The sequence below is a fragment of the Bufo bufo genome, chromosome 9 (assembly GCF_905171765.1).
Source record: "Bufo bufo chromosome 9, aBufBuf1.1, whole genome shotgun sequence".
Taxonomy (NCBI): Eukaryota; Metazoa; Chordata; class Amphibia; order Anura; family Bufonidae; genus Bufo; species Bufo bufo.
This window is the reverse complement of record NC_053397.1, coordinates 175,305,627-175,332,406: the sequence shown is the minus strand read 5'-3', so window position 1 is coordinate 175,332,406 and position 26,780 is coordinate 175,305,627. Positions and strand designations below refer to the sequence as shown.

Sequence of the window (26,780 nt, the reverse complement as noted above, 5' to 3'; positions counted from 1 at the left end):
TGCTCACTGAGATGGCCACACATGCTCAGTTTCATCTTTCAACTGCCTCCTAAGCTGTGATAGGGAGAGCGGAGACACGCCCCCTGAGCTGTGATAGGGAGAGCTGAGACACGCCCCCTGAGCTGCAGCAGAAAAGACACTCCCCTGAGTTGTCGGCTTGATATAAATCTAGCAGAGCAATGAATGGAGAGATCTCTGGCTCCATGTGAGGTACAGAGCTGGTTCTAGTTTAGTTAGAAAGAGATTGTCATGTACTATATGATGTCTGATTTTCATTTTTTTACATTAGTCATAGGATAACCTCTTTAAAGTGTAAGTGTAGTTCTGGTTTAAAGACTCTTCTATCAAAGCTGTAACTGAGCATAGCTAAGGAGAGTCTGTCTTCAGTCTTCAGCATTTAACCAAGCGCTGAAGACATCTATGTGTAAGAAGTCAGATAGGCAGGTGATGGACAGTGATAGGGAACATGTCCATAGTCAGGGACTGGGGTAGGGACAAGAGACGGCTGGAAACCTCTGTATGTTACACACAGGTGTCTTCTGCAGACTGAAGATAGATTCTGGCCGCGTAATGAATACCGTGTATGCAAGCAGAGCTACAGTACATCAGCGCCATGAACAACACAGTATACACAGCCTCTGTATACTGTAAGTTTCCAACAAAGTAAAGGTTTCCATGGATTTTTCTTGATCTAAATCTTCATAGATTCTTTAGAATTGTAAATGACTGTGATGATATTTCACCTTGAGAACATCACACTTGCAGTTTTCATTCTAATAATCCACTTGTACCTCCCGCTTACCTTGATTCTACTATATTTTCTCACTGTTTTCATTCTGCATTCACTTTGTCATTCCTCAAGGTGTTCTTCATAAATTTACCATACCCAGTTTCATCCACCGAACATATCTGCAGAAAGTTATTTCATAAACTTCTCAGGAAAATGTAGTAAGTGTAGCTGAAAATCACTAGAAATTGTATAATCTCTATTACAGATCCTGCACTTAGTTTTAAGGAGTTCTTTAGGACTTTAAAGGGCTTGTCTAGGGACATAAAATGTTATTTTGTTGATTTACAAACAGCATTTAATAAAACTTAAATATTATATGTTAATTATGTAAACTGCACCATGGTCATAAATAGGGGTGGACTGGCCATATACCCTACAGGGAAATTTTCGATGCCCAGGGAGCCGCCCGAGCCCTCCTCATGGAAAGATACATAACAATCTAATACTCTCAGCATTAAAGGGGTTCTCCAGGCTTTTAATATTGATGACCTATCCTCAGGATAGGTCATCAATACCGGATCGGCAGGGGTCCGACACCCCCGCCGATCAGCTGTATGAAGGGAAGGCGCGCGCAGTGCACACGTGCCGTCTCCCTTATCGCTCGCTGCTACTATGTCTATAGCGAGCAGGAAGAGAGAAAGGGGATGTTACACGTGCACAGCGCATGCCTCCCCTTCATACAGCTGATCGGCAGGGTTGTCGGAGCCACACCGATCTGATACTGATGACCTTTCCTGAGGATCAGGGCCATCTTTAATGTAGGGCAAAAGGGGCAGCTGCCCCCGGGCCCAGTTGCTCCTGAGGGGCCCAAGGCAGCTGCCTCGTTAGCCCCGCTGGCCACTGGTGATGTGGGGGGCGGCGGCAGGGCACAGGGAGATGAGCGCTTTCATTGTGGAAGCGCTCATCTCCATAATCATCTGTATCGCCGTCCTCAGGACAGCGATACAGATGGAAGTGCTGCGGCGGGGCAGGGGAGGGAGAGGCTATCAGAGGCCAGTGTAGGCGGTGCAATGACATCATCGCACCGCCTGAGCCGCCGTACAGCGCGGGACACAGGCTGGAAGAGGCCTGCATCACATCACTGCCAGCCTGATGGAGGTAAGTATAAGTGCTTATTTTTTTATATGGTACTACTACTGGCACATGATTGGGAGCACTTGTTACTGGCACATTATTGGGGGCATCTATGGGGACACTCGTTACTGGCACATTATTGGGGGGCACTTCTTACTAGAACATTATTGGTGGCACTTTTTACTGGCACTTCTTACTGGCACATTATTGGGGACATCTACTGAGGCCACAAAGAAGGGGTATTTTATATGGGGGAAGGGGGGAGAGGAACACTATGGGGGCTTCTACTGAGGCCACAAAGAAGGGGTATTTTATATGAGGGGCTCTGTATAGGGGCATTTTATACTGGGGCACATTATGGTAGGTACTATGGGGAAGGGGAGAGAGGAGTACTATGGGCTCATCTATGGGGGCACTAATTAGGGGCATTTTATACTTGCAATTATGGGCGACACTGAGGGCATCTACTGGGGCACTATATATGGGGCATATTATACTGGTACATTATGGGGGGCACTAGAAAGAAGTGGGGAGAGGAGCACTATGGGGCATTTACTGGGGGCACTATATAGGGGTATTTTATATTGGCACATTATGGGGGCACTATGGGGACATTAGCTCAACTAGGGGCATTAAAAGGGGGTATTTTTTTGTACTGGCACATTATAAGGAGAATTATTACTACTGGGGGATATTATGATGGGCTTTATTACTACTGGGGTCAATGGGGAACATGATTACTAGTATGGGCATTAAGGGAGCATTATTACTTCTGGGGCACAGTGGGAACATGTTGGGGGCACTGTAGGAGCACTATTACTACCATGTCTGCTCTAGCAGAGAATAATTCCTATTGGTGGGACTTTTGGGGGCACTATTACTAAGGGGCACCTTGGCACAGTATCAGCTTACCACAATTATTTTTGGGGGACGTTATGTTTACACTATTAGTGTCAGGGGCACTATTTGCAGGGCGAGTTATTTTAGGGCACTGTGTGCCAATAATTGTTGAAGGGCACTATCTGCATAGTACTACTATTATCAGGGGGTTTATCTGTTTCTGCAGTATAATATTGGGAAGCACAGCGGCACAGTATTGTGGGTGGTAGGATGATTTGTCCAGAAGATGAGAGGATGATTAAAAAGTTGCAAACTAAGATTTTGTTTGTCAAACTGCAGAGACGAGAAATGGCTGAAAAATGGTGATCTGATCTGAAAGGAGAAGATGAGGAAAGAGAACATCTACATTAAAGAGACGTCACAGGATGTAAGAGTTATGTGGGGCTGTATGTAGGGGTGGATGGAGGGGTTAGTAGTACAGTACTATCTGCACATTGTAAAAAAAAAAGTGCAAATCTGCAAAATACTATATATTTGTGTCAGAAGTTGTGCTTTTTAATTTTTAGAATAATGATACAGCCATTTTATTTGATACTTTTGTGCCGATTATATATTTTTTTCTCTCTATTAAGGGGCACTATAGTCACCAGAACCACAACAGCTAAACGTAGTAGTTCTGGTGTCTATAGCAAACTTTTTAATGTAAACACTGCCTTTTCAGAAAAAAAAGGCAGTATTTACATTACTGCAAAGGAACACCTCTAGTGGCCACTCATCATTATGAAAGTTTACTACTCTATGAGGTGTATGGATTATTTTTTTTTGTGTGTGTTGTGGTGGAGTGCGTGATTGCATGCTAGGGTGTGGGAAGGAGGGATCCAGGGGGCCCAAGTAAATTCTTGCCCAGGGTCCAATCAATATTAAAGACGGCCCTGCTGAGGATAGGCTATCAATATTAAAAGCCCGGAGAACCCCTTTAATGCAAGGAGCATCAGGTACTTATGCACCTGGCTGGTGGCCAGGTGCCCTTCTGAATTCAACTGTATCGCCGTCCAAAGGATAGTGATACACTTGAATACTGCAGCGGGGACGGCAATACTTTTAGCGGCAGTATTTTGTGCTGCACCATAGTATTGTTGGCCCTGCTTGCTTTTGTTGCCTCCAGCTTTAAAATGTGGACCCACCTACAACATGGGCCACTTTTATTTTATTTTTTCCAGGGCCACTTTTAAGTTCTCAGTCTGCCCCTGGTCACAAATTCAGTGCCGGTCCCATATTCTGTGAAGCTCCACTTTCGTACTCCGGCGCAGCAGAGAGCAGCTTTCCCTCCTCTGTGCCAGTGCCATGCATGAAGAGTGTTGGCTGTCGGGCTCAGTTCATTACCTAGGCCAGTCCCTTTGTCAATGATGTCTGATGCAGAGACACTTCTTCACGACACCAACACAGAGAACAGGGGAGCTAGCTACTCTGCCACAGAGAATGTAAAAGTTGAGCTTCCTGGACTTCAGGACTAAAACCACGATAATGGGGCTGCTTTCACAAAACAACTAAGGTACATCTGTAGTGTACGGGAGTTGTAATACCCGTCACTACCAAAGTGTCATTTGGTGTGCTGTCGTCCCTCCTAATTATGGGGAAGTTGTTGTATGCCAGTTTTATAAAATGTAATGTAATGTGTATATTTCCCTGTCACTGAAACTTGCACTTACAGGCCTGCTAGGGGTGTCATTCCTACTTCTAGTCCATAGAGGGAGCTAGGGAGCCCTAGTTTATATAAAGCCCAGTCAGGGAAGTGCAAGGCAGACGGAATCTAGTGTCTGTAATCTACAGTTGGAGATTAGACAATGTCTGAGACGAGTCCAGGCCTGAAGCCTGCCGTTCAGGAGAAGATTCCCTCCTGAATACCCATATGCAGAAGCAGGAACATCTTAGCCTAAGAGCCGGAGGAACCATTCAGAAGCTAGGAGAGAATGAGGCAAAGATCAGAGGAGCCAGAGGTACTGAGAGAAACAGAGGAGGTACTTATTTAAGCATAATCAAGGATATAAAGCCAGACTTAGGTTAATGGGCCTTGGTGAAGAATTGCTACATTCCAGGATCAGACAGAGTTAGAGTGCAAGCTCCTTTGCTGCAAGTCCTGTGTTCAACACTCTGTAATTACCCTGCTGTACTGAATTGCCTGCATCGACCGAATTGCAAAATCGACTGAACTGCGTTTCCAATATTGTCTCTGCCTGCAAACTACTAAAGTTGAAGTTCTGTTTTAACACCACGTTTCCTCAAATTATTCCTGCATCCGCAAACGGCGTGCCACCGTTTACTTGGCACTGGCGTCACGAACTATTCCTACCTATACCTGCCCTTGCAGAGAGTCAGCTGTACCAGGTTAGTGTATATTGCACTACTACACCCAGAAACACCTATTGCACACAACTTGAGTACGCTGCACATTTCTTTTGGCGTCACGAACAGGATACGCACGCTTTCTAGTGCAAGAAGCGTGAACTTTGTGCCTTATACAGTTGCCCTGTGACCAAAGTGACAATTTTCCTGTTTTATTCAAGTGGACTTTGTGGACTAAAAATCATACCCAAAGTGTGTCGAAAACTTCTAAAAAGCGCTGTGCAGTATTGCGCTGCACAGAGGAAGAAAATCGCCGCATTGGAGTGTGGCTTTGTGGACTTTAAACATTCCTGCTTGCCGTCAGTGAATAGACAGCGTTTGTACCTAAAGATGGCCGCTGAGCTTGCTGAATTTACTGCTGCGTCACCTTCATCCCGAAAAGGCGGGAAAAATTGGCGCCTTTCTGAGGAAAAAGCGGGAAGAAGGTCAAGGGCAGGCGCCACGGCTTATCTGGACATTTGCATGTCTGCCAGCATGGACACCGCCCTCCATATACTGGAATACCTGGGGGGCGGCTCCCCAGTGCAATGGGAGGAGCTGGCTACTCTAATTGACGCGACCCTATCGCTCTCCTCAGTAGGATCGAGCATGTTGGATTGTGAGCAGAGTGTTGCTGCAGCGTCCGCACCTGTAATTGAAAAGATGACCGACACCGGTGTAGAGCCAGAAGAGGCTCCACCGGCCTACGCTCCGGGACCGGAGCAACCCGCCTGCCGCACCAGGGAGAAAGAACCCGAGCCCTACTATGGCTCGTGGAGGGACTTTTTCCAGCCATCGTTCAAATGGTCTTCCCTGATGGCGGAGATTCGAGAGGCCGCTATCAAGCGGAATACCAAGACTAAGATCGTGTATGAGGAATTGACCAAGACCATACATGAGAAGCATACACACACCCAACCCCGCCTGGAAAGGAGAAAGGGAGTGGTGCTGTCGTTTGACAAATCCCGTGGCTACGGGTTTATTCAAGACTATCTGACTGGCAGAGACCTCTATGTGAATCGAAGGTCTGTCAAGAGAGACTACCTCCCTTCGTACCAGCACAGCCTCCGCGAGGGAGAGGAAGTGGAGTACACCCCTGCCGAGGGCCTGCGAGGCCCTTATGCGACTGCTGTGACCCGTCCCAAGCGAGCACCTGAGGACTGGGAGGCAGAAGAAAGAGAAGACTACTCTGGCTGCGAGCGAGAACCGGAACGCTCTCCAGAGCCGGCCCATCACGCCTTTCAGGAGCGGAGCTCCTTCATTGGGCCAAACGTCTTCTGGCAGCCAACCGTGTTGGAAAAATGGGTGAGCCCTTACCCTTCCCCCGAGCTGCCTCGTCGGGAGAAGACGATATCTGAGCTGGAGCAGTTAAAAGGACTTAGTGCTACCTTTGAGAACATCCGGATGGGACGGAGACCAGATGCAAGTCCAGAACCTGAAGAGGCCGAGTCTGCGTCATCGGTGACTGTACCTGCGCCGGCGGCGCCAGCAGAGAACAGCGACTCCGACACAGAGAGCATCGGTGAGCAGATCGTCCGGCTGGAGGAGAAGTTGCGGGAGTTGCGTAAGACCTACACCGCCAGGATCCAGACACCGCCGAGGAAGGATGAGGTAAGGGTGCCTGTCACCACCCGCCGACCGCCTTCTGTTGCCACCGCTCCGTCAGTGCCCCAGACCGGACCCGCGATTGCCGTAAATTGCTGCACCCCGAGCACCGGACCGCTTGCTGCGGCGGTGCCAAGCACGTCACACCCTGCAGTGATCATACCAGGGCCGGCACGGTCCATCAGAGGGTTCACCCCTAGGCCTATGGGGCCAATACCTATTAGGGGCCCCTTTACCCTACAGCTGCCCCCTGACACTGTTATGTGGGCACATCCTCCTGTAGAAGAATACTACAGACGGTACTTGCCAGCGGAGCCAAGTGGATATGATGGGCCACTGTAATCAGCCTGCTAGGCCTTTGATTTATTTCCCAAGAAGTTAATGTTAACCCTTCCAGGACAGGAGTCCTATGTTGCTGGTCCTTTGTTGCGGCTGCCAGTTTGTCCACGGCTCAGTGGTAGGTGTTGACCACTGAAATTACAAAGTCAGCAAGGCCAGGCTTGTTTTCCAGGATCTCCTGCCTGCTTTTGGTACCCCACGCCAAGTTGTGGCCTGTTCCCTTGTTGCACCTTTTACCCTTCACCCCCTTTTCAGGTTGATCAGGGGTTTTACAGCACTTTTCCTGCTGTCATTTTATTGTGCAACCTGTTACTAAGGAACCGTGCCCGGAGACAGACTCAAAAGGACCTGAGCCTCCGAGATTCTTACTCTTTTAAAAGTATTGTGCCCAGAGATGGACTCCACCGCATGAGAGCCTCTGTGATTAATAAGAAATAACCTGGGTACGGACTCATGTTTGTTATTTGAGCCTCCAAGAACTTTTATACCGTTTTCTACTGTTTTATCATGGACTTATTCATTGTCATGGACTATCCTGGTTCTAATGTTACGCTGTGCCAGGTCAGCGCCCCCGTTCCATTCACTATCCTGAGAGAAGAGAACGACGCCCCTTGTCACTACCCTTCAATTTTGCCAATTGGACCTGATGTAAATGTAAATGCAGATGAATTACATGTATGTATGCCTGCATGTCTCTATTTTCTATTTCAGGTAGAGATTCCAGTTGGGAGACCCATGATGGAGTACGAGGTCGTACTCAGCTTAAAGCAGTGGGGTATGTAGTGTACGGGAGTTGTAATACCTGTCACTACCAAAGTGTCATTTGGTGTGCTGTCGTCCCTCCTAATTATGGGGAAGTTGTTGTATGCCAGTTTTATAAAATGTAATGTAATGTGTATATTTCCCTGTCACTGAAACTTGCACTTACAGGCCTGCTAGGGGTGTCATTCCTACTTCTAGTCCATAGAGGGAGCTAGGGAGCCCTAGTTTATATAAAGCCCAGTCAGGGAAGTGCAAGGCAGACGGAGTCTAGTGTCTGTAATCTACAGTTGGAGATTAGACAATGTCTGAGACGAGTCCAGGCCTGAAGCCTGCCGTTCAGGAGAAGATTCCCTCCTGAATACCCATATGCAGAAGCAGGAACATCTTAGCCTAAGAGCCGGAGGAACCATTCAGAAGCTAGGAGAGACTGAGGCAAAGATCAGAGGAGCCAGAGGTACTGAGAGAAACAGAGGAGGTACTTATTTAAGCATAATCAAGGATATAAAGCCAGACTTAGGTTAATGGGCCTTGGTGAAGAATTGCTACATTCCAGGATCAGACAGAGTTAGAGTGCAAGCTCCTTTGCTGCAAGTCCTGTGTTCAACACTCTGTAATTACCCTGCTGTACTGAATTGCCTGCATCGACCGAATTGCAAAATCGACTGTATGCTGAGGAACTGCGTTTCCAATATTGTCTCTGCCTGCAAACTACTAAAGTTGAAGTTCTGTTTTAACACCACGTTTCCTCAAATTATTCCTGCATCCGCAAACGGCGTGCCACCGTTTACTTGGCACTGGCGTCACGAACTATTCCTACCTATACCTGCCCTTGCAGAGAGTCAGCTGTACCAGGTTAGTGTATATTGCACTACTACACCCAGAAACACCTATTGCACACAACTTGAGTACGCTGCACATCCATAAGTTTAATTAAATTATATTTGCAAATCAACCAAACAACCTTTTAAGATTGATGGGCAATCCCTTGGATGGCCATTGATTTCTGATCGATATGAGTCCAACCTCCAGGACCCTGGTTAGTCAGCACAGTGATGGAGCCATGGGGCTCAAGCAAGTGTCATGTCCCCTTCATTGTCTCCATAGCTATAGCAGCCTATGTGTGTGAGCAGCCGTGTCTTGTCCCATCTACAAGATAAGCTGCTGTACAAGGCGCAGCTGCTCATGTGAACTTCACTGTCCTAGAAATAGGCCACCAATGTTAATGTCCTGGAGCACCCATTTAACACCTAAAATATTTGCAATAAATCTTCAGTTTATTGATATGGGACTATATTGTATGGTACTCCTATGAGGAGTAAAGTCTATAGGAGCAAGGTTCTGCACTTGAATCTATCACTCTGTTACCCAGGGGTGTAGCTATATTGGAAGCAGTGGAAGTGGCTGCTATGGGGCCCGAACTCAGAAGTGGCCCACCCAGGAGGAGGAATAAATTTTATGGTCAGGGACCCCTCAACAGTATTATACAATACATTATATACAGTGACATGACATACAGTATATACGTTTAGGAAATGGATGGAGCAGTTGCTGGGTCTTCTCTGAAAGAGCAATCTTGATCACACTAGTAGGGGTTGCATGGAAGGATGGGATTACGAAACAGTTGCTGGGGGGTGCACCTTTCAAATATTTGTTGTGGGGCCCAGTCATCTCTAGTTATGTCACTGCTATTACCCATCACTGCTTTGAAATATCCACTATATTCACAATGAACTCCACTGGAGGCATGGACGGTTCCCAGTATGCTCGGAATGGTTGTACTTCTGCACACAAGGGCTGGTAGTGCTACAAGCGATGATTACCCCACAAGTCCATGGTGCTGGCATCATCAGAAGTTCATTGATGTTCTGAATCCATACGCATGCTCTATATGATTTTTTTTTTATGTTTTCCATCTGTATAGCTGAATTGTTGTGCTGCAAGCCCCACAGTTTAAGGTCACGTCCACGTGGTCAGATTTCCTGATGCAGTTTTTGAAGCCAAAATCAGGACTGGATCATAAAAAAAGAGAAAGCATAAAAGGCCAGGTACGACTTCTCTTCTTTTTTCACTTCACCCCTGGTTTTGGTTTCTAAAACGTCATCAGGAAACCTGACTGTGCGGCCGTATCCTAACAGGGCCATAAGAAAGAAGCATAATGGTCACAAAGCAGTATCCACCATATGTATCATGTGTACCATATACAGTGCCTTGCAAAAGTATTCACCCCCCTTGACTTCTTTTGTATTTTGGTACATTACAGCCTTAAGTTCAATGTTTTGTTAATCTGAATTTTATTGATGGATAAGAACACAATAGTCTAAGTTGGTGAAGTGAAATGAGAAAAAGATATAAATAAAACTATTGTTTAGAAATAGAAAACAGAAAATTGGCATGTGCGTATGTATTCACCCCCTTTGTTAGGAAGCCCATAAAAAGCTCTGGTGCAACCAATTACCTTCAGAAGTCACATAATTAGTGAAATGCTGTCCACCTGTGTGCAATCCAAGTGTCACATGATCTGTCATTACATATACACCCCTTTTTTGAAAGGCCCCAGAGGCTGCAACACCTAAGCAAGAGGCATCACTAACCAAACACTGCAATGAAGACTAAGGAACTCTCCAAACAAGTAAGGGACAATGTTGTTGAGAAGTACAAGTCAGGGTTAGGTTCTAAAAAAATATCCAAATCTTTCATGATCCCCAGGAGCACCATCAAATCTATCATAACCAAATGGAAAGAACATGGCACAACAGCAAACCTGGCAAGAGACGGCCGCCCAGCAAAACTCACGGACCGGGCAAGGAGGGCATTAATCAGAGAGGCAACACAGAGACCTAAGGTAACCCTGGAGGAGCTGCAGAGTTCCACAGGAGAGACTGGAGTACATAGGATGACAATAAGCTGCACCCTCCATAGAGCTGGGCTTTATGGCAGAGTGGTCAGAAGAAAGACATTACTTTCAGCTAAAAACAAAAAGGCACGTTGTAAGTTTGCGAAAAGGCATGTGGGAGACTCCCAAAATGTATGGAGGAAGGTTCTCTGGTCGGATGAGACTAAAATTGAACTTTTCGGCCATCAAAGAAAATGCTATGTCTGGCGCAAGCCCAACACATCACATCACCCAAAGAACACCATCCCCACAGTGAGACATGGTGGTGGCAGCACCATGCTGTGGGGATGTTTTTCAGCAGCCGGGACTGGGAAACTGGTCAGAGTTGAGGGAAAGATGGATGGTGCTAAATACAGGGATATTCTTGAGCAAAAATTGTACCACTCTGTGCGTGATCTGAGGCTATGACGGAGGTTCACCTTCCAGCAGGACAATGACCCCAAACACACTGCTAAAACAACACTTGAGTGGTCTAAGGGGAAACATGTAAATGTGTTGGAATGGCCTAGTCAAAGCTGGAGCAGTTTTGCAAGGAGGAATGGGCAAAATTTCCAGTGGTAAGATGTGGCAAGCTCATAGAGACTTATCCAAAGCGACTTGGAGCTGTGATTGCAGCATAAGGTGACTCTACAAAGTATTGACTTTAGGGGGGTGAATAGTTATGCACACTGACTTTTTCTGTTATGTTGTCCTATTTATTGTTTGCTTCACAATAAAAAATAAATAAAAAATAAATCTTCAAAGTTGTGGGTATGTTCTGTAAATTAAAAGATGCAAATCCTCTAACAATCCATGTTAATTCCAGGTTGTGAGGCACCAAAACACGAAAAAAGTTGAGGGGGGTGAATACTTTTGCAAGGCACTGTAAATTAGGGAGAGAAAATGTTATCTTACTGAGGTCCATTTACAAGTGAAACGTTGCAGGAATACATTAAAATGCAGTCAGGAAATAACGTTGTCGTCTTTTATGGTTTATTGAGTTAGTCCACATGATCACAGTTATAGTTGTACATCGATAGGGTTTGTTACTACTTACAAACAGAATGCATATTAAAATGAAAGCACTCCTCTCTTTGCAACTTGTGTCCCATCAGAAACCAGTCCCTCTAATGGGATTCTAACAGTCTACTCATTGGAACTAACCCTCTTGCTTGTTTTCTACGATGCAAGTGTTCTAGTCAGGAATCTAGTAAGAGATAGGTACTGTATGCAACCTCGGTATGACTGCAGACGGAATTGTAATATACACACTATGTACAGTAATCAGACACCTAGCTCTCACTTGGTCCTTAAGCCGCCAAAATGTCACCTTGCAGTTAGTTCCTTTTTTTTATTTTTGTATATATACAAAGCAACTGCTTCTTTATTTGCAGGCAAGAAGTGCAATGATAATTACAATGAAAACATAACAAATTCATGCGGAACTGCAGGAGACACAGCAAGTCAACAAGTAGAGAGTCAATATACATATATGTATAAATATCGGCTGCCAAGTTCAGCTTATATTAAGAAACCAGAGGTCTCCGCTACATGCAGCACCATGGGGAGTGTCATTCTACAATACATGTACAGTATATAATTATCTTGTTATTGTTTACAGTGTACATTTCATTCTTAACTTAAAAAATACATATACATTATGTGGTTATTCCAGGATAGAGCCAGCATTTTCATATTGGCGGTGTAATATCGGAATGCGGTGTATTGATACTGCTGTGCCAGCCATCTGGGAGGCAGATAATAAATGTGATATAAGAATTCTGATATTCATGTATCATTATATTGATGTAATTTTCTTAGCCTATTACTACATCCTAAATCAATGGTAAATTTACAGTGTAACACTTAATTTAATTCATTAAATACCAGAATCTAGTAGACACAGTTTGTGCCAAAATTTGCACTTGGTGTTGGTAGATGTAGCATCAGACAGGGCTCTGCAGGTACATCCTCAGACGTCGTATGGTTGCTGAGTCAATGGACCGCCATGTATGAATTGCACATTTTGGCTGGAGATACTATCAGTTAAAGGGCATTTGTACCTACGACACTGGCTGACCTGTTACATGTGCGCTTGGCAGCTGAAGGCATCTGTGTTGGTTCCATGTTCATATGTGCCCGCATTGCAGAGAAAAAAAATCATGTTTTAATATATGCAAATGACCCTCTAGGTGCAACGGGGGTGTCACCATTACACCTAGAGGCTCAGCTTTCTCTGCAACTGCCTCGCCCTCTCCACTTTGATTGAAAGGACCAGGTGTGATCACGTTTTCACTGCCTGGTCCTGTCAAGTGCAGAGGGCGCGGCAGTTGTAGAGAGAGCAGAGCCTCTAGGTGTAACGGCAACACCCTCCTTGCTCCAAGAGGCTCATTTGCATATATTAAAACATCATTTTTCTCAGCAATGCGGGCACATATGTACAGTATATGGGACCAACACAGATGCCAAGCGCACATGTAACAGGTCAGCCAGTGTCATAGGGACAAATGTGCTGACAGATGCCCTTTAAATTACAACTTAACCCTTTATTAAGGAGGCCTTCAAACTACTGTGCGTAACATTTCTTTTGGATCCTCCCAATGTTTTGAATATGCTTATGTCATTGGTTAGTAACCTGTGGTGCAGACACTTAAGGATTTCCAATTGGCACCAGCTAGTTTGGATCCTCCAATTGAGATATGGAGATGGCCAGCAGCTCCTACTACGGGGATATAGGTTTCAGGACTAAAATTCTCTGGTATAATGTCTAATGTAAGATTTTTCCATATGGAAGTAGTGTGCTTATGGAGACATAAATAAAAAGAATAGTGTCTACGTTAATGAAACTCCACCCTGGCTTTGTGCCATGTACAATTTCTTTTAGCCTTGTTCACTTTATTATAAGCAGGAAGAGGTGTGCAGACTGATATATAGTTTTGTGGGCCAAAAGTTTCAGTAGAGCTCATTAAAATGTCTGCACCATTTGAGGTTAAGAGTCCAGTGGGAGGTCCTACTCTGTGACTGATAACCTTCTGTGTACACACAGATAGCAGTAAGTCACTGATAAGGACCACCCTCTAGACTCCTTAGCCCAGAATGAGCAGGAATTAGACTTAAAAATGACAAGTTATTCTAAATATTTTCCCTCAAAACTCTGCATCTGCTCAGCTCCTCCTGCTCTATAACCTGCTGCCTGCAGATCAGACATGACAGGTTCTCTTCTACTGGTAGGTGTTTAAATGAACCCGTATTACCAGTATAACCAATATTCCATGTCTCCTCTTTCCTGGAATAATATATAAATTACAGATCATTTCTACTATAAAGTACAGAGGTAAGAAGGGAAGGCTACATATCGTAATATGTTATCACCTTACCTCGGCTAATATGAACAATAATACTGATATATTCTGCAAATATACACTATTTAGAATGTAACATCAGAATATGTACTATAGATTACATGCAAAACTGGTATTTTTGCCTTACTAGTAAGTTCTATAGCCTGTGAGGAACAGAACGGAGCCTTTGACGTGAATGGGAGCTGTGGATTTAAACACGCGATTAATTCAGGAATATTCTGTAAGGGAAATGACCTCTGCAGTGTACAATGTGATGAGATAACCTGCGAAGAACGGCCTCTACAGGTAACAAGCAGCTTATGATTTGCATGTAACTCTATAGACTACCGTGACGTAGGACCGGTAAGGGACTGTAAGTGTGCAATTATAAAGCTGTTCTATCAGCCAATCAAATCTACGTTTTTATTTGGTTTATTGGACGAGATGGGCAACACAATGACTTGTCTTTTCTCTTTGCAGCCTATCAAAATAGGTTTTATCCTTGAAGAACCAGATTGTCTTCTCGGAGCAGTCCCTAGTCAATAAGGAAGCAGCGAGCAATCGTTAATCTCCACTGAGGTGTCTTTCTCTACATAGTTCCAGTACTCGATACTTTGCTGTTCTTTAAGGGTCTCGATGAAGATGTCATAAATGCAAGATATTAACCTATCCAGGCTGTTTTGGTGAATTGGAGCCATTAAATGTAGATAATGAACAAACACTGAGGTTTATGCTTAAAATCCTTTTAACATTCCCTGGAAATCCAGGACTATGGTTTTATACAGAACATACAAAGTAAAAGTAACAGTCTCCACCTCTCACAATAGCATTGTATAATCTACAAGGCACGGTCTCTGCTTCTCACAGGAACAGAAATTAGGCCCAAACTGTTCTAGGAGTTAACCTTTTAATGGCAGGAGGTTTCGCAACGTACATGTCAGACATGTGCAGCTAGGTCCTCTAAAAGCTCTATGCTCTTACGGGCCTACGGAGAGTGACACAAAGTCTTTCGCTTCTGCTGGTATCAATAAGGAATAGGAAATGGGCAAGGTGCAGAAAAGAAATCCATTGGTTCAGTTGATCCTGTCATCACAGTGAAAAAGATTGGTTTGTGATGTTAATATCCTGGGAAATGTGTCTAAATACAATTTACTCCTGGGGCCACAATGAAATGCGAGAAAAAGCAACGAGATGACACCAAGCAACTCTGGATAGAAGAAACTGTAACGGGGATGGGTGACATAGACAAAGAGCAGACACTCTCAGGAACTGAGATCCGTAGGGTTGGTGGGAAAAACCGTTGTACTGAAATCTCCATTCAGTAGCACTTGCCAATTTGAAAATAAAGACAACTTAGAAAAAAAAATAACAAATGAAAAAACACTGCTAAAAAAGTCTGAAAATACATTCTCTGCTATAAAAAGGTTTCAAATGTTTTGCTTATAGTTTTAAAATTAAAATGAATGGTGACAGCAAGACACTGCAGACGATGGAGAGAGGGTCCATGAACGCTGTATTATGCAAGTACACGAAACACACATCTAGTTTTATGTGTTTACAAATCGTATGTATATATATTTATATATATTTATATGTATATAAAAAGGTAGGTAATGAAAATTCACAGTTCTTACAGCCGTTAAAGTGTCCGAGAATTGGGATGGTCAATGGGCAGTTACTCTATAAATTGCAGGGGGTTCTCTGCTAGCTCGCTTACCTGGAAGAAGACAGCATAATACTGATCGGTAGTAGTTTTTTTTTATTTTGTTTTCTCTTTTTACAATAAGAATAATTTATCCTTTTGTACAAGCGAACTGTAGCATAGGACAGATACAGAAACTGTTATGATAATTGGCACATATTATTAGGGATTGCTTGATTTTAGGAAAATACTGCAACCGCTTCATATATTTACTCTTCCTACAAACTAGATGAAAGTGAAAACGCCTTCGAGTCAATATTGCTAGAATTGAAAATATATTTAAATATTGGTTTTTCAAGTACAATAATTTAAGGTACTAATGTGTACACGCTACGCAATATACGGTATTAATAGGATGCTAAATGTACCTGTGTACACACACGCGCAGTATAACTAGAGTATTAGCTAAGTAGTAGTATGAACCAGGCCAGTGCTGAGAGTTTTTACTTGTTTTTTATGCAGCTACTAGACCGTTCTTCCATTGACTTGCTACTTCTATATTGTAATTAAATAATAAATAATGTGCCTCCTCTTGAATTCTGCTTTCCTATTAATTCTAATTCGCCCCTGACGGAAGTTCTTTTAAAATGATACACCTAAACTATTGTGCTAATTCCGCTGTGTTTGGGTTTCACGCTTGTGGACGCAGATGGGACCTGCTGAGAGTGATGGTGCTGTGCATGCTGGGAATGTGCCGAGTGCCCAGAGTGAGGCAATGGTTGGTGGCTGGAGTGAGGGTGCTGTACGTGAGGGTGCTGAATGTACGATGCATGGGAAGAATGTTGTCCGTGGTATTGATGTGGTTGGATGTGTTGGGGAGGATGGTAGTGATGATGGTGGTGATAGGGTGGTGGGTTTTGTGGCATGTGGCAGTACTGTGAGTGTTGTGCGTGTACTTGTGCCTGCGTTTGCCCCTCAGCTTGTGCCGAGTGATGACTTGTTGGATGTTGTTGATGCGAGATCAGTGTAGGATGTTGCTGTTGCACTTGTCCACCCACGAGATGGCTTTGGGAAGATGGCTTCCCCCTCTTACTACCAAATAAAGAACCTAGGAGGGAGGAAGAATTAGGTAAGCTCTGGCGAGAGGCACATTCCCGTGTTGAGGTGGCTCGTCGGCGCATGTGAGGACTGCTAATGATGGACCCCTGAAAAGGAAGCATAGAAAATACAATTATACAAGTGGCAGCGGTCTATTAGTATTATAAAAAAATATATATATATAGGTATAATCACTACTACAACAAGCTACGTACCTAATCTAACACACACCCACTACATGTCACTTGGTTGTCACACTGTCATTTTGAATAGCTCTTGTGAAAAGCTGAACCAAGCATTAAAATTTTACTATGACACTGCAGCTGTCTAAAGGATCACTAAACTAGCTATAGAAGTGAGCTAATCCTATATGTACTAGATCTAGGCCTGGGCTTAAAGGGACGGGCATTAGGCGGTCATGGGACACAAATTATCGGAGGTGAACACACAGAAAATAGGTGGCTGAGCACATGATCAGTGTAAATTAATGGTTTCAAGATGAATGAAATCTCATGAAATCCACATTGAAGTAATTTATTATATTGACATTGTTTTCTGTCTACCTGAGGACAATCTCTACTTCCCTTTCAATATACTCAGTTAACAGTGTGGTCATATTATTCATCAAGCTAACAGAAAGGCAAGAGACAGTGAAGAGCTTCATTAGAAGTAAAAGATTGTAAGGAAAGAGTGTTAGCAGCCAGTTAGTGGTCCAGAGCCACCAGGAGAAAGAAGCAGACAGTCATGTGTGGTGGAGTCATGCTTCAAGTAGCTGGTAGGGTTACGAGGAGCTAGGATCATCCTCACAAATCTTAAGTGTTTGTCTGTTTGGCTTGGAATATACAGAGTGAGAATCCCAGGCATGCAATATCTGAGGCAAGCAGAATACAGAGGAACAAAAAAAGTGTTCAAGTGAAAGGAAAGGTTTCAAATGCATATCACATCCAACTAGGCATCCTACTTACTTCCATATTGCTGTCTAGCGATCCTGCACTGCTGCGCCGCCCACGCTTGCCTGCCCAGGACATGCAATACCATAGATTAGATTTCGACACAAGATCTGGGTAACACAAGTCTTCCCCTAGCTGACAACCTACTCATTTTATTCATTAAGCAATCAAACCTGACAAAGATGCTCCCCTAGCTCTGTCTGAGGAACATGGCCTTATGCTGTACTTCTCTAGAGGTGTAATGCCACAAAACATGGGATCTACCAACAGGGCTGAGGTAGACATACAGTGCTCTCCAGCTGAACTCCATCTTCCAGAATGCTTTGCCAGATTATGTGACCTCTCAAGAAGAATTGGCATAGTATACTGGAAGCTGTTCTTATACCAGAGGTGGAAGGTTTGGGATACCCAACTCTACATAGGGGCTTAAGGCCTTGTGGCATAAGACCGTCTAGTAAATAGGATGTCTAATAATTATCAAAACTGAATGGGAGGCCAGAGGCCAAATAGGTCATTTACATGATCAGAATTACATGTGAAGAGAATGCCACATCATCCCTCACTCTCCAACTTTTAAGTTTTCTAGAACTCGTTCAACATGTATCCTGTATGACTATAGTCAAGACAGAAATTCTGACATTCTCGGGTTGTGGTGAGAAGATGATTGTTACACACTGAAATCTAGTAGACCATGAGGGATGAAACGTCTGGTTGTGATCTAGTATCTCTACATCAGCGGAACAGGAGCTATGAGCACAGTCCAGGGCCTGGGCTATGGGTAAGGCGGCTAGGCTACAGGTGCCAACACATAGTAGCTTACTTGGACGGGTTTTGCCGTTTCTGAACAAGAACATAAAAGCTGCAAAATGACACTGGATGATTAGTGATGCAATGAATGGAAATGAAACATCTTAATCTCACAAACAGTATTTGTAGTTATAAGCTTCAGTCTGTATACTGCAGGAGGCTAGTTCATACTGTATATAGTTACCATGAAATAAAGAGGGTACGATGGACGTGTACATGTGTGTCACAATGAAAGGCTAGTGTTTGGATGCGACGTCATACAATGTAGCCAACAGAAGTAAGTCTCCTACTTATACATTTCATTGTAGATAAAATGTGAGTGATATATCCATTGGCAAAAATAATATTAATAAACCTAGTAACAACAAATGATCACAATACGATAATGTTATATTGACTGAATATTCAGATTTGAAAGAAAACCTGTCATTAATAGGGCACTCATTACATTAATGACTAGCTATGTCTTGGACCTACGGATCTTCCTTGCCGTGATGGGAGTACTTCAAGGGCATCTGTCAGCAGATTTGTCCCTCTGACACTGGTTGACCTGTTACATGTGCACTTGGCAGCTGAAGACATCTGTGTTGCTCCCATGTTCATATGTGTCCGCATTGCTCAGAAAATGTAAGTTTGAATATATGCAAATGAGCCTCTAGGAGCAACGGGGCCAAGCAGGCGTGATCAAGTTTACACTGCCACTTCATTCGTCTCAGCAAGATGAACATAGAACCAACACAGATTCCTTCAGCTGCCAAGATCACATTCAGAAGGTCAGTCAGTTTCATAGGTAAAAGGCCCTTTAAGAGGGTTGTCTCATCAGAACAACTATTCTCTATATGCCGTATTAAGGCATATGAAAATCATAGAGGGGGTCCTTATTTGGAACCCCAAATGAGCCAGAGCAAACTAGGACATCCATGTGTTACATACAGTAGGTGACCAGTCATTTGAATGAGTGCATGCAATACTACTTTTGACCTGTAGTGGCCACTGCAGAGATAATGAGCAGTGACGGTCAGTTCGCAGTGTTCGCCAGCGAACACATGCGGGCTGCCATCTTTAGTAAGGTTAGACTCACCCGTCCGGCGATGCACAGGTAAGCCCTTACCTGTGCCGCGAGCCGGTCTGAAATCAAATGCGGTCACCGGGAGCAGGCAGTTCCGAGAACAGGGGGCTGTTCTCGGAACTGCCTGCTCCCGGTGACCGCATTTGATTTCAGACCGGCTAGCGGCACAGGCAAGGGCTTACCTGTGCATCGCCGGACGGGTGAGTCTACCTTTTTAAAGATGGCAGTCCGCATGCGTTCGCTGGCGAACACTGCGAACTGACGATCACTGAAAATGAGCATCTGATAGCAACTTCCCTGGAAAAGTTCAACTGTTTTCTGCCGGTTCTCTGGAGCCAGTGGTTCTCATATTAAAGTATCTGTCTGTCTGATAACCTCTTTAATGAGTTGGTCTCTAAAGTAAACAGTCATTTTCTTTACTTTATCTGCACATGAGCCCAAGCAAGTGTTAAAAAATGTCCACCACTTTCTGACTACCATGGTAAAAGTCTAGAGGTCCAAATATACCCAAAGCACCATGAGAGTACTTCTGTGTTATATGTTTCCTACCATAATGGATGCTCTTCATGTCATGATGTTGTATCTCATTTAGGTTTAATGGCTTTAATTATATCCTATTGCCTGGTTAATATAATTGCTGTGCAAATATAATGAGGTTAAAGAAAGTCACAGGCCCATAATGCATTTTCCAAATTCTAATGACGCTTCATTATTATTTTTTGGGCTAATTTTAAGGATCACGCTAGACAAAAGTGACACACAGTGGTATGCTAGTGGGGCACGGCTAAGACCTCCTTTCTTTGTGTTCTTTAAAGGGGTTTTCCAGATGTATAATATTAATGACTTATCCTCAGGACAGTTCATCAGTATCTGATCGGTGGAGGTTCGACTCCTGTCACCCCTGCCGCTCAGCTTTTTAACCACCTCCGGACCGCCTAACGCAGGATCGCGTTCCGGAGGTGGCAGCCCTGCGCAGAGTCACGCATATATGCGTCATCTCGCGATGGCCGAGATTTCCTGTGAACGCGCGCACACAGGCGCGCGCGCTCACAGGAACGGAAGGTAAGAGAGTTGATCTCCAGCCTGCCAGCGGCGATCGTTCGCTGGCAGGCTGGAGATGTGTTTTTTTTAACCCCTAACAGGTATATTAGACGCTGTTTTGATAACAGCGTCTAATATACCTGCTACCTGGTCCTCTGGTGGTCCCATTTGTTTGGATCGACCACCAGAGGACACAGGTAGCTCAGTAAAGTCCCACCAAGCACCACTACACTACACTACACCCCCCCCCCGTCACTTATTAACCCCTTATTAGCCCCTGATCACCCCTGATCACCCCATATAGACTCCCTGATCACCCCCCTGTCATTGATCACCCCCCTGTCATTGATTACCCCCCTGTAAAGCTCCATTCAGATGTCCGCATGATTTTTACGGATCCACTGATAGATGGATCGGATCCGCAAAACGCATCCGGACGTCTGAATGAAGCCTTACAGGGGCGTGATCAATGACTGTGGTTATCACCCCATATAGACTCCCTGATCACCCCCCCTGTCATTGATTACACCCCTGTCATTGATTACCCCCCTGTCATTGATCAACCCCCTGTAAAGCTCCATTCAGACGTCCGCATGATTTTTACGGATCCACTGATAGATAGATCGGATCCGCAAAACGCATCCGGACGTCTAAATGAAGCCTTACAGGGGCGTGATCAATGACTGTGGTGATCACCCCATATAGACTCCCTGATCACCCCCCTGTAAAGCTCCACTCAGATGTCCGCATGATTTTTACGGATGCACTGATAGATGGATCCGATCCGCAAAACGCATCCGGACGTCTGAATGAAGCCTTACAGGGGCATGATCAATGACTGTGGTGATCACCCCATATAGACTCCCTGATCACCCCCCTGTAAAGCTCCATTCAGATGTCCGCATGATTTTTACGGATGCACTGATAGATGGATCCGATCCGCAAAACGCATCCGGACGTCTGAATGAAGCCTTACAGGGGCATGATCAATGACTGTGGTGATCACCCCATATAGACTCCCTGATCACCCCCCTGTCATTGATTACCCCCCTGTAAAGCTCCATTCAGATGTCCGCATGATTTTTACGGATGCACTGATAGATGGATCGGATCCGCAAAACGCATCCGGACGTCTGAATGAAGCCTTACAGGGGCGTGATCAATGACTGTGGTGATCACCCCATATAGACTCCCTGATCACCCCCCTGTCATTGATTACCCCCCTGTCATTGATTACCCCCCTGTAAAGCTCCATTCAGACGTCCGCATGATTTTTACGGATCCACTGATAGATGGATCGGATCCGCAAAACGCATCCGGACGTCTGAATGAAGCCTTACAGGGGCGTGATCAATGACTGTGGTGATCACCCCATATAGACTCCCTGATCAACCCCCCTGTCATTGATCAACCCCCCTGTCATTGATCAACCCCCCTGTCATTGATCAACCCCCCTGTCATTGATCACCCCCCTGTCATTGATCACCCCTCTGTAAGGCTCCATTCAGATATTTTTTTGGCCCAAGTTAGCAGAATTTTTTTTTTTTTTTCTTACAAAGTCTCATATTCCACTAACTTGTGTCAAAAAATAAAATCTCACATGAACGCACCATACCCCTCACGGAATCCAAATGCGTAAAATTTTTTAGACATTTATATTCCAGACTTCTTCTCACGCTTTAGGGCCCCTAGAATGCCAGGGCAGTATAAATACCCCACATGTGACCCCATTTCGGAAAGAAGACACCCCCAGGTATTCCGTGAGGGGCATATTGAGTCCATGAAAGATTGAAATTTTTGTCCCAAGTTAGCGGAACGGGAGACTTTGTGAGAAAAAAATTAAAAATATCAATTTCCGCTAACTTGTGCCAAAAAAAAAAAATTTCTATGAACTCGCCATGCCCCTCATTGAATACCTTGGGGTGTCTTCTTTCCAAAATGGGGTCACATGTGGGGTATTTATACTGCCCTGGCATTCTAGGGGCCCCAAAGCGTGAGAAGAAGTCTGGTATCCAAATGTCTAAAAATGCCCTCCTAAAAGGAATTTGGGCACCTTTGCGCATCTAGGCTGCAAAAAAGTGTCACACATCTGGTATCGCCGTACTCAGGAGAAGTTGGGGAATGTGTTTTGGGGTGTCATTTTACATATACCCATGCTGGGTGAGAGAAATATCTTGGTCAAATGCCAACTTTGTATAAAAAAATGGGAAAAGTTGTCTTTTGCCAAGATATTTCTCTCACCCAGCATGGGTATATGTAAAATGACACCCCAAAACACATTCCCCAACTTCTCCTGAATACGGCGATACCACATGTGTGACACTTTTTTGCAGCCTAGGTGGGCAAAGGGGCCCATATTCCAAAGAGCACCTTTAGGATTTCACAGGTCATTTACCTACTTACCACACATTAGGGCCCCTGGAAAATGCCAGGGCAGTATAACTACCCCACAAGTGACCCCATTTTGGAAAGAAGACACCCCAAGGTATTCCGTGAGGGGCATGGCGAGTTCCTAGAATTTTTTATTTTTTGTCACAAGTTAGTGGAAAATGCTTATTTTTTTTTTATTTTTTTTTTCATACAAAGTCTCATATTCCACTAACTTGTGACAAAAAATAAAAAGTTCCATGAACTCACTATGCCCATCAGCGAATACCTTGGGGTCTCTTATTTCCAAAATGGGGTCACTTGTGGGGTAGTTATACTGCCCTGGCATTCTAGGGGCCCAAATGTGTGGTAAGGAGTTTGAAATCAAATTCTGTAAAAAATGACCTGTGAAATCCGAAAGGTGCTCTTTTGAATATGGGCCCCTTTGCCCACCTAGGCTGCAAAAAAGTGTCACACATCTGGTATCTCCGTAATCGGGAGAAGTTGGGGAATGTGTTTTGGGGTGTCATTTTACATATACCCATGCTGGGTGAGAGAAATATCTTGGCAAAAGACAACTTTTCCCATTTTTTTATACAAAGTTGGCATTTGACCAAGATATTTATCTCACCCAGCATGGGTATATGTAAAAAGACACCCCAAAACACATTCCTCAACTTCTCCTGAATACAGAGATACCAGATGTGTGACACTTTTTTGCAGCCTAGGTGGGCAAAGGGGCCCACATTCCAAAGAGCACCTTTCGGATTTCACAGGTCATTTACCTACTTACCACACATTTGGGCCCCTAGAATGCCAGGGCAGTATAACTACCCCACAAGTGACCCCATTTTGGAAAGAAGAGACCCCAAGGTATTCGCTGATGGGCATAGTGAGTTCATGGAAGTTTTTATTTTTTGTCACAAGTTTGTGGAATATGAGACTTTGTATGAAAAAAAAAATCAAAAAAAAAATCATCATTTTCCACTAACTTGTGACAAAAAATAAAAAATTCTAGGAACTCGCCATGCCCCTCACGGAATACCTTGGGGTGTCTTCTTTCCAAAATGGGGTCACTTGTGGGGTAGTTATACTGCCCTGGTATTCTAGGGGCCCAAATGTGTGGTAAGGAGTTTGAAATCAAATTCAGGAAAAAATGAGGAGTGAAATCCGAAAGGTGCTCTTTGGAATATGGGCCCCTTTGCCCACCTAGGCTGCAAAAAAGTGTCACACATCTGGTATCTCTGTATTCAGGAGAAGTTGAGGAATGTGTTTTGGGGTGTCTTTTTACATATACCCATGCTGGGTGAGATAAATATCTTGGTCAAATGACAACTTTGTATAAAAAAATGGGAAAAGTTGTCTTTTGCCAAGATATTTCTCTCACCCAGCATGGGTATATATAAAATGACACCCCAAAACACATTCCCCACCTTCTCCTGAGTACGGAGATACCAGATGTGTGACACTTACTTGCAGCCTAGGTGGGCAAAGGGGCCCATATTCCAAAGAGCACCTTTCGGATTTCACTGGTCATTTTTTACAGAATTTGATTTCAAACTCCTTACCACACATTTGGGCCCCTAGAATGCCAGGGCAGTATAACTACCCCACAAGTGACCCCATTTTGGAAAGAAGAGACCCCAAGGTATTCGCTGATGGGCATAGTGAGTTCATAGAACTTTTTATTTTTTGTCACAAGTTAGTGGAATATGAGACTTTGTAAGAAAAAAAAAAAAAAATCATAATTTTCCGCTAACTTGTGACAAAAAATAAAAAGTTCTATGAACTCACTATGCCCATCAGCGAATACCTTAGGGTGTCTACTTTCAGAAATGGGGTCATTTGTGGGGTGTTTGTACTGTCTGGGCATTGTAGAACCTCAGGAAACATGACAGGTGCTCAGAAAGTCAGAGCTGCTTCAAAAAGCGGAAATTCACATTTTTGTACCATAGTTTGTAAACGCTATAACTTTTACCCAAACATTTTTTTTTTATCAAAGACATGTAGAACTATAAATTTAGAGCAAAATTTCTATATGGATGTCGTTTTTTTTGCAAAATTTTACAACTGAAAGTGAAAAATGTCATTTTTTTGCAAAAAAATCGTTAAATTTCGATTAATAACAAAAAAAGTAAAAATGTCAGCAGCAATGAAATACCACCAAATGAAAGCTCTATTAGTGAGAAGAAAAGGAGGTAAAATTCATTTGGGTGGTAAGTTGCATGACCGAGCAATAAACGGTGAAAGTAGTGTAGGTCAGAAGTGTAAAAAGTGGCCTGGTCTTTCAGGGTGTTTAAGCACTGGGGGCTGAAGTGGTTAAAGAGTCTGTGGCACTCCAGTGAGTGCTGCAGCCTCTTCCTAGGCACGTGATGTCATGTTCATCGGTCACATGACCTAGACACAGCTCAATCCCATTCAAGTGAATGGGCCTAGGCTGCAATACTAAGCACAGCCACTATACAAGGAAGGGCGCTGTGCTTGGTATGCACTGAGCCTGTTTGAATAGCTGATTGGCAGGGGTGCCGGTGTTCTGCCAGATTCCTATAACTGGCAGAATGCTATACCTGGAAGTGACGCGGCCGCACCAAAATCAGGAGGGTGTGTGTGGATCTGCGCAAGCGCAGAGCCACTGGATTCGTAAAAATAATTACACCGCCGTGAGACAAGCACCTACTTCATTTGCATGCGTGAAACCGTACACCGCGCGTGCTTGCTCAGATCCACACACCCCCTCCTCCAGCTGGCCGCATCACTTCCGGGTATAGAATTCTGCCAAGGTATAGGAATCTGGCAGAACACCGGGAGTAGTACCCCCAGTGATGAGATATTGACCTATCCTGAGGAAACGTTATCAATATTCTATTTCTGCAAAGGTTTAAAAGTAATATCAGGAAGTATTACTTTACTGAGAGAGTAGTGGATGCATGGAATAGCCTTCCTGCAGAAGTGGTAGCTGCAAATACAGTGAAGGAGTTTAAGCATGAATGGGATAGGCATAAGGCCATCCTTCATATAAGATAGGGCCGGGGGCTATCCATAGTATTCAGTATATTGGGCAGACTAGATGGGCCAAATGGTTCTTATCTGCCGACACATTCTATGTTTCTATGTTTCTGGAAAAACCCTTTGTATCCCTCACTGAAACTCAGAATGGAATTAACTGAAATCTGAATCAGGTCTTGGCGGTTATGGTACCATATACATGTACAGGTAGTAAAGGAGACCTCACAAGGCAGGGGGATGGGATATTGGAATTAAGTGCAATCATAGAGGGTTTTCAACAAATTTAGTCCACTTTACTACAATACATAATACTTTCCAAAGTATGAAAATATGTATTGTCATAAACAGCCTTACTATGTATAATAGGTGATAGCATGAGTACCCCAGAGGGTACACAACATATCTCTAGAGGGTCACCTGCGCTGTTCTCATGCAGTGCTCTTACTACATAGTACAGTGTATAATTAATAGCTTTGGTGGTAATTTGATGCAATTTGTTCAAAGGGTAACTGTCATGTTTTTATCAAAAACATCAATTTTAGCATATGTTACTGCTGCAGCAGCATTATGCATAAAGCAATCTTTAGTTTCTTCACATACCACTGTTTTCCTTAAGTTTTTCCCGTTCGTTAAGGCTGTTTAAACATTTACAATATGAGGACCTTCTCAAGATTGCTTCTCTGCCAGTTCTCTGAGGCCAAAACTGCTTTCCCTCACTTCCCATACACACTTGCTGTAGCCAGCAGCTTCCTGCCAGCCAATCAGATTGGATTACTTAGAGACACGCCTCCTCAC

General features: G+C 44.0%; 1 protein-coding gene across 7 annotated transcripts in view; it reads right to left on the bottom strand.

Annotated features, from left to right (window-relative positions):
- Positions 1–13,097: 13,097 nt before the first annotated feature.
- Positions 13,098–26,780, bottom strand: part of IQSEC1 (IQ motif and Sec7 domain ArfGEF 1) — a 229,475-nt gene continuing 215,792 nt past the window's right edge. For 4 of the 7 annotated variants that reach the window (XM_040406682.1, XM_040406683.1, XM_040406685.1 and 1 more), the window contains exons 13-14: positions 17,711–17,760; positions 13,098–16,852 (exon numbers count right to left, since the gene is read on the bottom strand). In XM_040406682.1, the coding sequence (XP_040262616.1) occupies positions 16,304–16,852; positions 17,711–17,760 (599 nt within the window). In that variant the 3' untranslated portion in view covers positions 13,098–16,303. The remainder of the gene's footprint in view (positions 16,853–17,710; positions 17,761–26,780) is intronic. The other 3 variants (XM_040406684.1, XM_040406687.1, XM_040406688.1) reach the window with 2 other exon arrangements.